General features: G+C 39.5%; 1 protein-coding gene across 6 annotated transcripts in view; it reads left to right on the top strand.

The window, feature by feature from the left end:
- The window catches only part of LOC140204795 (trinucleotide repeat-containing gene 6B protein-like), a 210,621-nt gene that overhangs the window by 139,364 nt on the left and 58,868 nt on the right, over window positions 1–12,389 (top strand). For all 6 annotated transcript variants that reach the window (XM_072271599.1, XM_072271600.1, XM_072271597.1 and 3 more), the window contains one exon: window positions 6,303–6,390. In XM_072271599.1, the coding sequence (XP_072127700.1) occupies window positions 6,303–6,390 (88 nt within the window). The remainder of the gene's footprint in view (window positions 1–6,302; window positions 6,391–12,389) is intronic.

The following is a 12,389-nucleotide window of genomic DNA, read 5'->3' as shown; positions in this document are numbered from 1 at the left end:
CTAACTCTTCCTTCAGTTAGTCCTGACGAAGGGTCTTGGCCTGAAATGTCGACTGTACCTCTTCCTAGAGATGCTGCCTGGCCTGCTGCGTTCACTAGCAACTTTGATGTGTGTTGCTTGAATTTCGAGCATCTGCAGAATTCCTGTTGTTTGCGTTAACAAAATAAAACTCTTGCTTTGCGCCTCCCCTTTAAACTCTTTCCTCATACCTTAAAACTATGTCCTTTTGTATTTGACATTTCGACCCTGGGAGAAAGATACCACTGTCTACTTGTGCTCCTCATAATTTTATAAACCTCTATAAAGTTTCACTTCAGCCTCTGATGTTCCAGAGTAAATAATCAAAGTTTGTATCCTCTCCATCAACCACTCCAAAACATCCACATCCTTCCTGTTATGGAGCAACCAGAATGGTATGCAGTGCTACAAATGTGGCCTAACCAAAGCTTTATATAACTGTAACATGACTTCCTGACTCTTGCACTCTATGTCACAAGTGATGAAGACAGCTTGCCATCCGCCCCCTTTACCACTCTATCTACTTACCACTTTCAGAGAAGTATGGAGTTGGAACCAGAGATGCAGCTGTGAATCAGTGCTGTTGATTGTCTTGCATTAAGGAGATGGGATGTTATGGTGAAGTTGTATAAGATTTTAGTGGGGCCTAATTTGGAATGTTGTGTGCAGTTTTTGTCATCTACCTACAGGAAAGATGTAAACATGGTTGTAAGAGTACAGAGAAAATTTACAAGGATATTGCCATGTTAGAGTTCGTGAGTTATAGGAAAGATGGAATAGTTCAGGACTGTATTCTCTAGAATGTAGAAGATTGAGAGGAGATTTGAGAGAGGTATACAAAATTATAAGGGGGGGAATGCAAGCAGGCTTTTTCCACTGAGGCTGGGTAGGACAACAACCAAAAGTCATGGATTAAGTGTGAAAGGTGAGAAGTTTAAGGGGGAACATGAGGGAATAATTTCTCGCCCAGAGGGTCATGAGAGTGTGGAATGAGCTGCCAGCACAAGTGGTGCATGTGAACTTGATTTCAACCTTTAAGAGAAGTTTGGATAAGCACATGGATAGTAGTGGTATGGAGGGCTGTGATCCTGGTGCAGGTCCATGGAAGTAGGCATTTTAAATGGTTTCGGCACAGACTAGATGTGCTGATGGGCCTGCTTCTGTGCTGTACTTCTCTGACTCTATACCTTCCCCTTACTTTTAACCTCCTGAAGTGTAATACTTCATACTTGCCTGAATTAAACTCAAATCCTATCATTTCTCCGTCTAGTACTGCAACTGATCATTATCCTGTTGTATCCTTTGATAACCACCTGCACTGTCCTCAGCTCCACTAATTTTTCTGCCAACTGCAAGCCCACCTACATCTTTGTCCCAGTATTCATTCCTTTGGAACAACACTAGTCGCAGACCTCCAGTCAAAATAACATCCCTCCATCTCTACCTACTGTCTTCTTTGGGCAAGTCAATTGTGAATCCAGGCTACCAATTCACCATGGACCCCCCAAGCATCTTAAACAACCTGTCATGAAGGACCTTATCAATTACCTTACTAAAACTATGTATACAGCATCGATTGCCCTGCCCCCTCAATCACCTTATCAAAACAAGACCTCAATTAAGTTTATAAGACATGACCTGCCCTGCACAGTGCCATACTGACTGTCCCAAATTAGTCTATGTTCTTCCAAATGCAACAGAGTCCTCTGCAATAACTTCCCTAATACTGTTGTGTGGTTCACTTGCCTATAATTTCCCAGATTATTCCGATTTATTCCCCCCCCCCCTTTAAAGGAACTGCATTGGCTAATCTCCAGTCCTCCACAACATTACCTGTGGTTAGAGAGAATACAATACAGATTTCAGATTCATTTTTTATTTATCATGTGAATATTGGAACATATAGTGAAATGCAACATTTGTATTAACAACCCTCACAACCTAAGGAAGGACTGGGGGCAAATCTCAAGTGTTTCCACGCATTCTGATGCCAACATAGCAGGCATACAACGTTCAGCAGTAGAACACAAGCAACAACACAACACCGCCAAGAAGTATAACAATGGCAAAGCAAGTTCCATCCTCCCACTTACATACCCAGACAATCCTCCAACCCCAAGATCCACCAGCTGTAGTCTGCAGCTTCCAGTGGATTCATAGACATTGGGCCTTCAGCCCGAGCAGTCTCCTCTGTTGCCTCTCTCACAACCTGAGGTAAGTCCTCTCAGGCCCCTGGGATTTATCCACCTTGATTCTTTTTAAGAGACCCAACAACATCTCCTTTATCTCAAAATATCCTGGTATATTAGAGTACCTGATACTAATCTCAGTATCCTCGTCCTCAGTGAATACCGATGCAAAGTATTCTTTAGGTACTTTATCCAAGCATAATTTCCTTCCTTTATACCTACCCCCTCTGTAATCGCCATCTTGTTTTTAGTGTACATAAAAATACCTGGGGATTCTTTAACATGACTTACCAGGGATATTTGTAAACAACAGGAATTCTGCAGATGCTGGAAATTCAAGCAACACACATCAAAGTTGCTGGTGAATGCCTGACGAAGGGTCTCGGCCTAAAACGTCGACTGCACCTCTTCCTAGAGATGCTGCCTGGCCTGCTGCGTTCACCAGCAACTTTGATGTGTGTTGCAGGGATATTTGTGTCGATTTTTGTTTTTAGGCCCTTTTAGTTCCTTGAATTTTTTCCAACTTTCTTTATATTCCTCAAAGGCCCTATCTGATTCAGCTTCCTAAACCATTACATGTGCTTCCTTTTTCTTTTTAACTAGATTTACAACCTTGTCATCCAGCATGTTGTTTGTTTTTTTTTACCTTACCACCTGTTCCTTGCTCCTTACTGGAACATGCCTGTCCTGAACTCCCACAAGTCAAATATGGACTTGCCCAATACCAGGTATTCCCAATTTTGATTCCTATGCTCCTGCTTAATAACGCTTTGCCCTGCCCCAACTTCATACTACTTTGCATAAAATTTTTGGATACACAAGCCAAAATTGTACTCATTGGCTACTTTATTAGGTACCCTTGTTAATGCAAATATCTAACCAGCCAGTCAAGTCAGCTCAATGCATAGAAGCATGCAGACATAGTCAAGAGGTTCAGTTGCTGTTCAGACCAAACATCAGAATGGAGAAGAAACATGATCTAAGCAACTTTGAGTATGGAATGATTGGTGCTAGATGGGGTGGTTTAAGTATCCTAGAAACTGCTGACAACCTAGGATTTTCATGCACAGCAGTCTCTAGATTTTACTGAGAATACTGTGGGGAAAAATTAACCTGCAGCAAGCTTCAGTTCTCTGGGTGCAAGCGCTTTTTTAATTGGAGAAGTTGGGTGAATGGCCAGACTGGTTCAATGTGACAGGAAAGTGACAGTAACTCAAGCAACCACGAGTTACAACAGTGGTATGCAGAAAACCACACTGTGTTCTACTCCTATACCTAATAAAGGTGGCCACTGACTATCTATCAGGAATACAAATATACATAGTTGATCAAAGTTCAAAGTAAATTTATTATCAAAGTATGTACATTTGCAAGAAAAAGTTTGTGAACCCTTTGCAATTACCTGGTTTTCCGTATTACAAACGTAATTACTCATAAAATGTGGTCTGTCCTTCATCTAAGTCACAATAATAGACAAACGCAATCTGCCTAAACTAATAGCACACAAACATTGTACTTGAGTACACCATTTAAACAATCACAGTCTAGGTTCAAAAAAGTATGTGAACCTCTGGGATAATGCCTTCTACAGGAGGTATTTGGGGTCAGGTGTTCCAATCAATAAGGTGAGATTGGGGGTGTGAGTTGTAGAGGTGCACTGCCCTATATTTTTTTTTAAAAAAGAGACAAAGTCAGGTTACTGACAGAGCCTGCTCTTATCAAGAAAGTTCTGTTTAAGTGTACCATGCCTTAATCAAACCAACTTTCAGAGGACCTTAGAAGAAGAATTTTAGAGATGCATGAAGCGGGAAAAGGCTACAAAAGCATCTCTAAAAATCTGAGTGTTCATCAGTCCACAGTAACAGAAATTGTATACAAATAGAGGAAACTCGGTACTATTGCTACTCTCCATTTACAAAGACAGGTGTATAAAAAGGGCCTGAAGGATCATTGGAGACCCGAGTCATCCCAACCACAAACTGTTCAGCTGCTACCATCGGGGAAACGGTACCGCAGCATAAAAGCCAGGGCCAACAGGTTCTGGGACAACTGCTTCCACCAGGCCATCAGACTGCTTAATTCATGTTGACGCTACTGTATTTCTGTGTTATATTGACTATCCTGCTGTACATAATATTTATTATAAATTGCTAAGATTACACATTTGAACGGAGACATAATGTAAAGATTTTTACGCCTCATGTATTTGAAGGATGTAAGTAATAAAGTCAATTCAATTCTCCCTGTTGCTACTCATACTGCAAAGATCATGCCTGGAGCAGAAATCTTCAGAACTTGCTAAAGTCTCTGTTCTTGTCCCCACTGCAACAAAAATACTGAACTAGAATGGTGTTCATGGAAGGACACTGTAGAGGAAATTACTGCTCTCAAAAAAAACATTGCTGTATGTCTGAAGTTTGCAGAAGACTACCTGGATGTTCCACAACACCTCTGGGATAATGTTCTGTGAACAGATGAGACAGAACTTGAACTTTTTTCCAAAAATGCACACTGCTACACTGGAGGAAAAGGAGCACTGCACACCAACACCAAAACCTCATCCAATAGTGAAGCATGGTGGAAGGAGCATCTTGGTTTGGGATTGCTTTGCTGCCTCAGGAACTGGACAGCTTGAGGGAACAGTGAATTCGAAATTGTATCAAGACATTTTACAGGAGAATGTCAGAGTAGTGGTTCATCACCTGAAGCTTAATAGAAGTTGGATGATGCAACAAGACAATGAACTGCAATACACAAGTAAATTAATAACAGAATGGTTTAAAAAGAATGGTTTCATATTGGCCAAATCACAGTCTAGACCTTAATCCAAATGAGATGGTGTGGCATGACCTGAAAAGGGCTGCTGTGCAAGGTATTCCAGAATTATTGATGAACTGAAACAATTTCGTATGGAGGAATGGTCTAAAATTCCTCCTCACCATTGTGCAAGTCTGATCAGTAGTAGCAGGAAACGTTTGATTGTGGTTATTGCTGCTGAAGGACGTTCTACCAGTTATTAAATACAAGGGTTCACATATATTTTCCAGCCTGGACTGTGAATGATGAAACAATGTGTTCAATAAAGATATGGGAAAAAAGTACAATTGTTTGTGTGTTATTAGTTAGGCAGATTGTGTTTTGTTTATTATTGTGACTTAGATGAAGGTCGACCACATTTTGAGTAATTAATGTAGAAAACCAAGTAATTGCAAAGGGTTCACAAACTTCTTGCCGTTGTATATGCAACCAAATACTACACTGAAATTCACTTTCTTGTGGGCATTCACAGTAAATACAAAGAAACGCAATAGAATCAATGAAAAGCTGCACACAATAAAGACAGACCAACCACTAATGTGCAAAAGAGGCCAAACCATTTAAATACAAAAAAGGGAAAGTAATAAATAATAGGCACCAAATATCAGGAACACATGTTGTAAAGTCCTTAAAAGTGAGTCCATATAGATACTGGTATCAGTTTAGTGCTGAGGTGAGTGAAGTTTCCCCTTTGGTTCAAGAGCCTTTATGGTTAAGGGGTAATAACTGTTCCTGTTGCACCCGCTGGTGTGCGTGTCTTGACTGAAGCCAGATGCATATGGAACAGCAGATCTACCATGCTGGAAGCCAAAGGAAATTAGTGCAGATGATCTTAAGCTATATTATGGGTGACATTGTACTAGAAATTGTAATTCCAATCGAACTACAAGCATGGACTTTTTTTTTGCAAGCTTGAGGTCCTCCTTTGCATTTGCACAATTGCCTTAGCATTGGTAAGAGCTTTGCCTGATTTTTCTTTTTGACCCAGTAGAGTTTTCACTCCTTGTTCTTTATGTTTAATATTGCAAAGAATTGTGAAGAAATCACTGACTTAATTAAGATGACTATTAAAGTTGCGTTGGTGTTTCCACACTAGCAACTATTAACTACTACTCACTGCAGAAAGGAAATCTCTAAGTAACTCAAAGTTAGTTGGTTCCTCAGAGTCTACAGAGGTTTTGATAATTTTGTTTTATTTCCAACTTTTTTTTGTTTCTTGCACTTCTAATTTTAATATTCTATTTACTAAGTAAATAATGGTCTTCTATTGCATTACAGAGAGAAGGAAGAAGAAAAGGAAGAACAGTTAATGGAAGAAAAGAAAAGGAAAAAAGAGGACAAGAAGAAGAAAGACGCCACTCAGAAGGTGAGAAAAAAGGTCTGATCCTTTTGAGTATTCAAGTAAAGTTTTTTTTTTGTTTTACTTAAATTAGTATTAGTTTGCATTACTACTTTTATTACTTATTTTGACAGCGTAGTGTAGATCACACTCAAATTTCTATATACCTTATCCAGTTGAATGAAAATAAGTTGTATATAATTAGGGCAATTTTCCCATTTACAATTCTATTTATAGCAAGACCTCAACTGTCTACCACATTACTCTCAGACTAGAGCCAGTTAACACTGTCTGATGTTTGTATATTATTGGGGTGGTTTATTTTCTCATATGAATAATGTATTATAAAATTGTTATAGCTTAAATAATCTCAATAATTTTGCACTTTACTGAAACGTCAGTTTTATATTAGCTCATTTCCAGTGCCCTTACCGAATCTTGTGTTGAGATCTGTTCCATTTAGTTTGGTTTTCCTTGATAAAATTGCCATAGTTGTGTTTGTGTTCAATCCAATGTGTTTTGTTGTGACAATCTGGGTCCCTCAAAATTTGCTGTGCAATTTTCCTATAACTTGAACTGTTAACCATTACCCAAGTTCATTGTTAAAGTACAGATTAAGTTTGTTTCTGGGTCCATGCCCAGATCGTGAGCTGTTTTCCAATTAGTTGATCTAATGCCCATGAGCTGAATACTATTCCATTTGTTGCCTTTAGAATTTACTTCTAGTCAATGTTCTGTTTATGCCTGATGTATACATGAAGTTGATTTCTTCTAACCTCATGAATTAATTGCTTCTGCTTCTGAATATAAGCAATAGGATTAGTATTAGGACATATAGTCTGTTGCACCAGTTCTGCTATTCTGTGGGATCATAACCAGTGTACTTCAACCACCATTTTTTGAATTACCTTTCAACCCTTGGTTTCCAGGTTCCTACGATGTATTGGGCTGGGCTGATCAGACCTAAAAGACTCAAACAGTTCGAGTGTGCAGGAAATGTAATAAACCTACAAGCACAGCAAAGTAACTTAAAGCTTAATTATTATCATAAAATAGAAAGCACAAGTAAGCCACACTAGATACCACGTAGTAAGTTACAAAAATTTCAGGGTACATGATCCTTAGTCTCCACTTAATTGTTGCAATTGTCAGGTAACTTGGTTGTTGCTTTTGTCAGGGGAACTCCAAATTCCTGCTCGTGAAATCACACTGTCATTGCCCTAGGCACTGATGATCACAGTCCCTCGGTCTAGGTGACATCCCAAGAACCAAGCGAAAGGTGCCTCAACAAATACGTCGATATGAGATAGGCCTGCACTTCAATGGTATTTTTGAACAGGGCCTCCTCTGCTTTTTGCTTATGGTCATTGTCTATTGTGTCCTAATTGCCGAGTAGTGTTCCTAATTGAGTTCCTTGACAAATTATTTCTAATTTAATATTATAACCAGTACTGTTGAATCCACTTCACGATGTCTCACTCTATGAGCAGTAGCTTGAAACTGAAGTTACCTATAACAGTTACATAACCTTTACATAACCCTAATTCTTGGTAAACGCCTTCCAGTTGATCCGGTGCTTAACAGCACACATTTTAGTGAGTTTCCTTCCCCACCTTACCACATCTGCCAGCCCAATGCACAGATTCCTACCTTAACCATATTCAGATACAGGCAATCCCTGCTTTTTCACCATTTGGGTAATGGAAATTTGCCCTTGCAGAATACACAAATCACTACTCAAAAGTTTGAGATGGGGAATAAAATTTGCTCTCACAGAATAAAAGCGGAGGGGGGTAAGTAACTAAATACAATTTTTCATATGTTTCTTGATGCATGAGCAGATCACGCAACTTCATATTATGAAAATTTCTGATATGGACTGTTTCCTAGAAATGTGATACACTATTACTGCAGCCACATGCAATTTGTTTTTTTTAATTTTTAACTTCACCCTTTTTTTCCTACAGGAGTTAAATAACATACCAACATTTTTTTTACTGAACATCTCATCGCTTATGCCAAATCTAACTGTCCCTCAGCTACAGGGTAAAATTGGCTGGTTAGCACTTAATATTCAGGCAGCCACAACAATTCTATTGTGGATTTGACAGGGAAGGGGCATGTGATTATTGCAGCTTCACCATTATGGTTCAGCTTGATCCAGTGGATAAAGCAATGGCTGATTGGCAGGAAGCAAAGAGTGGGAATAAAGGAAGCCTTTTCTAGTTGGCTGCAGGTAACTAGTGGTGTAACACAGGGTCTGTGTTGGGACTGATTCTTTTTGTTATATGCCAGTGATTTGGATGATGAAATTGATGGCTTTGTTGTAAAGTTTGCAGACAATACAAAGATAGACGGTGGGGCAGGTAGCTTTGAGGAAATAGGAAAAAAGAAGGATTTAGACAGATTTGGAGAATGGACAGTGTAGTGGCAGATGGAATACAGTGTCAGGAAGTGTATGGTCATGCACTTTGGTAGAAGAAATGAAAGGGTTGACTATTTTCTAAATGGAGATAAAATACAAAAATCTGGGGCACAAAGATATTTGGACGTCCAGGTTGAATCTGTGGTGAGGAAGGCAAATGTGATGTTAGCATTCCTTTTAAGCGGACTAGATTATGAAAGCAAGGATGTAATATTGAGACTTTATAAAGCATTAGTGAGGCCTCACTTGGAGTATTGTGTGCAGTTTTGGGCGCCTTATCTGAGAAAGGATATGCTGAAACTGGAGAAGGTCCATGAAAATGATTCCAGGATTAAACGGCTTGTCACGTGAAGAGTGTTTGATGGCTCTGGGCCTGTATTCACTGGAATTTAGAAGAATGAAGGGTGACCTCATTGAAATCTATCGAATGATAAAAAGGTCTTGATAGAATGGATATGGAGAGGATGTTTCCTATAGTGAGAGTATCTAAAATCAGAAGGCACAGCCTCAAAATAGAAGGACATCCTTTTAGAACGGAGATAAGGGATATCTTAAGCCAGAGTGGTGAATCTGTGGTATATGTTGCCCCAGGCAGCTGTGGAGGCCAAGTCTTTTTGTATATTTAAGGCAGAGGTTGATAGATGCTTGATTGGTCAAGGTATAAAAGGATATATGGAGAAGGCAAGAAATTTGGGCTGAGAGGAAAAATGGATCAGCCATGATGAAATGGCAGAGCAGACACAATGGCCCGTATGGCCTAATTCTGCTCATACATCTTATGATCTTGTAATCTTGTCCATTTGCCCCTAGAAGAACTGCTGATTTTTGTTCAGTTAGAGCCTAGATTAAATCCCAGGTCACTGCTGAGTTTGCTCATGAAAACATGGCAGAAAGAAGCATAGTATTTGGAATACCATCTCCAAAGGCTCTTTACTCAACACTTGTGCATGCTTTCCAGCACAGATGAGTAGAATTAGGATCAGCTGTTTGCTGTGTTCTTCATAGGGTGAAAGTTGCCAGTGCTCAACTCTTCCAGCTTGTATGTGAAACGTGGCTTTCAGAGTAATATGGCCCACAGAGGTGTAATCATGCTTCCACAAGCAGCATCAATAAAAGTGTGTGTCATTCAGACTGTCAACACACTTGAGCAATATTTACGCTGTTAAATAAACTGTGCATGGTTTTGGGCATGACCAGCAGAACGAAGAAAAACAAGACTGATAGTTTTTAAAATCTCACTTTCCAAATAATATCATTCTTGTTATATCCTTCAGACACAAATGCAAAATTGGATTGCCAACTGTCCAGTATTGATTGTACAGGACACTCTGTATCTGAAACAAATGTTAACCGTACCGTTGGATTTCAATGTGGGACACCAGTTTCCTGTTTTATTTTGTTTTTAAAAAGCCCATAGAGGCAGAGCTGGGAATCTCCAGTTCAATCACATCTTTAGAAAGGAACAGGTGTTAAGACCATAAGATATAGGAGCAGAATTGAGCTACTTGAACCATTGAGTATGCTGTGCCATTTCATCATGGTTGATCTGTTTGCCCTCTTAGCTCAATCTCCTGCCTTCTCCCAGTATCCCTTCATGCCCTGACTGATCAAGAATCTATCTTCAGTACCCAGTTCACTTTGAAGCCCATTGCATTGATGTAACCATAGAAAATACTGGGGAGGCAATGCTGGCAATTTGAAGTAGGCATTGGATGTTCTAGTTGATGCCAGACAAGGTAAGCTTACCCAACATCAGAAAGCAGGGATCAGTCCTCACCTGGGCTGATCACTCACTGTCACTAACTGCAATGTTTTTGGAAAAATATACATAGCTTTTAGTTTTTTTCTGAATCTCCTTTTGGCTTTGGTTGGATGTGTAACTCGTAGATTTGTGCTTAAATTTTCCCCTCCCCTTATTTCAGTTCATGCAGACCAGAATTTGACCATGAAGGAGGTTAGGTTGTACCTAGGATCTTCTGTGATTCAAAGTAGCATGTGACCTGCTGGAATACACCGTTAGCACTTTTGATCATAAATGGGGAGGTGGTGTGCACTCTTATTGATAGTGAAGCAGGTTACAATGAATTACAGAGATATCTTGATGAGATAGGGAGCTGGGCTGAGAAGTGGCATATAGACTTCAACTTAGACTAGAGTGAGGTGACGTATTTTTGACAGTAAAGCCATGATAAGACTGGAATGAATGTCAATGCACTGGTCAAGTGTTAAGGAACAAAAGACCAATTGCACAGTTTGTTGAAGAGTGGCCGGGCAAGTACACAGCGATGAAAAAGGTGTCTAGCACACTAGCCTTCATCAATCGGTATCAAGTTGAGGAATAGGTACACTGTGTTGCAGTTATGTAAGTCAATAGTGTGGCCACACTTGAAGTATTGTGTTCGGTTATAGAAAAGATTGTCAAGCTGGAGAGTGTGCAGAAGAGATTAATGAAATTGCTGCCTCGCTAGAGGGGCTGAGTTATAGTTAAGGGTTGGCTATTCAGGATCTTTATTCCCTGGAGCACAGGAGAATGAGGTGTGGCATCATAGAATTTTCTAAGATCCTAATGGGTATGGATAAGGTCGACAGTAATTGCTTTTGAAGAATTGGGATAGTTACCATGGAGGGGAGGGCTTGGAGGGTAATAGGCTTAGCACTGGCAGCTGGGACTCTCAGGGAGTTTGTTATGGTCAGCATGGACCTTTTGGGCTGAAAGGCCTGTTCCCATTTTAGGTTACTCTGACTCTGATGGAAACACTTTTCTTTTTGCCCAATTCATTATGAGCTTGCACTTTTGAATCTCTTCTGATATTTGTTCCAAGTGGAAGAACCCCAGCTTCTTTGTCTCCACATACCTTTCTAGGATTTTTTTCACCAAAGCAATGATTTGTGCTGGGATCAGGATCTTCCATTTCTGCAGTAGAAGAGAAACTTGTAACAAAGGCAAGATTTTATACTGCCCTTGGAGTACACACAATTTTCATTTCTCTGTAAGCAGCCTTCTCAGCAGATGTCAATGTGTTATATACTTGCAGTATGTTCCTTGGCAAACAAAGTTACAGCTACGAACAGTCAGAAATAACCTCATTTTGAAAGCTTAGTGGAATATAACCTCCAGTTTTTCTTCTTTCCTCTCCCTACTGCCACATAACAAAACAGTCTGTTAATGATAACAGTAGTTAGATTGAGCATGGAAGGTTCCTACTGTAACAAGACTAGCTTGTGTTGGCAATTATACATTATCATGAACTCTACAAAAGTTTTTGGGTGTGGAGGAACAGGGGACATGGTGTTAGGTCTTAACTATTTAAATTTATCTGCAACAATTCAAGGTTAACTGTTAACTCCTGCAACCAGCATTTATTGGCTGAATCCAGTGAGCTTCTGCTTACATTTTCCATGTGTTTTTGTTTGATTTATTATGTTAATTTAAGCAAAGTCCATTTAAAGCAGGATTATGTTGAATTTGTTGATGAGATTTTGTACATCTTGTGTCAGATTTTGTTAAATATTATAGCATTGTTAAATTAATGGCCTCTTGCATGATTTCACTCAATTGCACATTTGGGAAGCTTAAAATATTGTGAAGAGAGATCCAAAA

Source organism: Mobula birostris, chromosome 11 (genome assembly GCF_030028105.1).
Source record: "Mobula birostris isolate sMobBir1 chromosome 11, sMobBir1.hap1, whole genome shotgun sequence".
Classification (NCBI taxonomy): domain Eukaryota; kingdom Metazoa; phylum Chordata; class Chondrichthyes; order Myliobatiformes; family Myliobatidae; genus Mobula; species Mobula birostris.
Note: the sequence above shows the minus strand (reverse complement) of the source record. Positions and strands in the feature narration are given on the sequence as shown.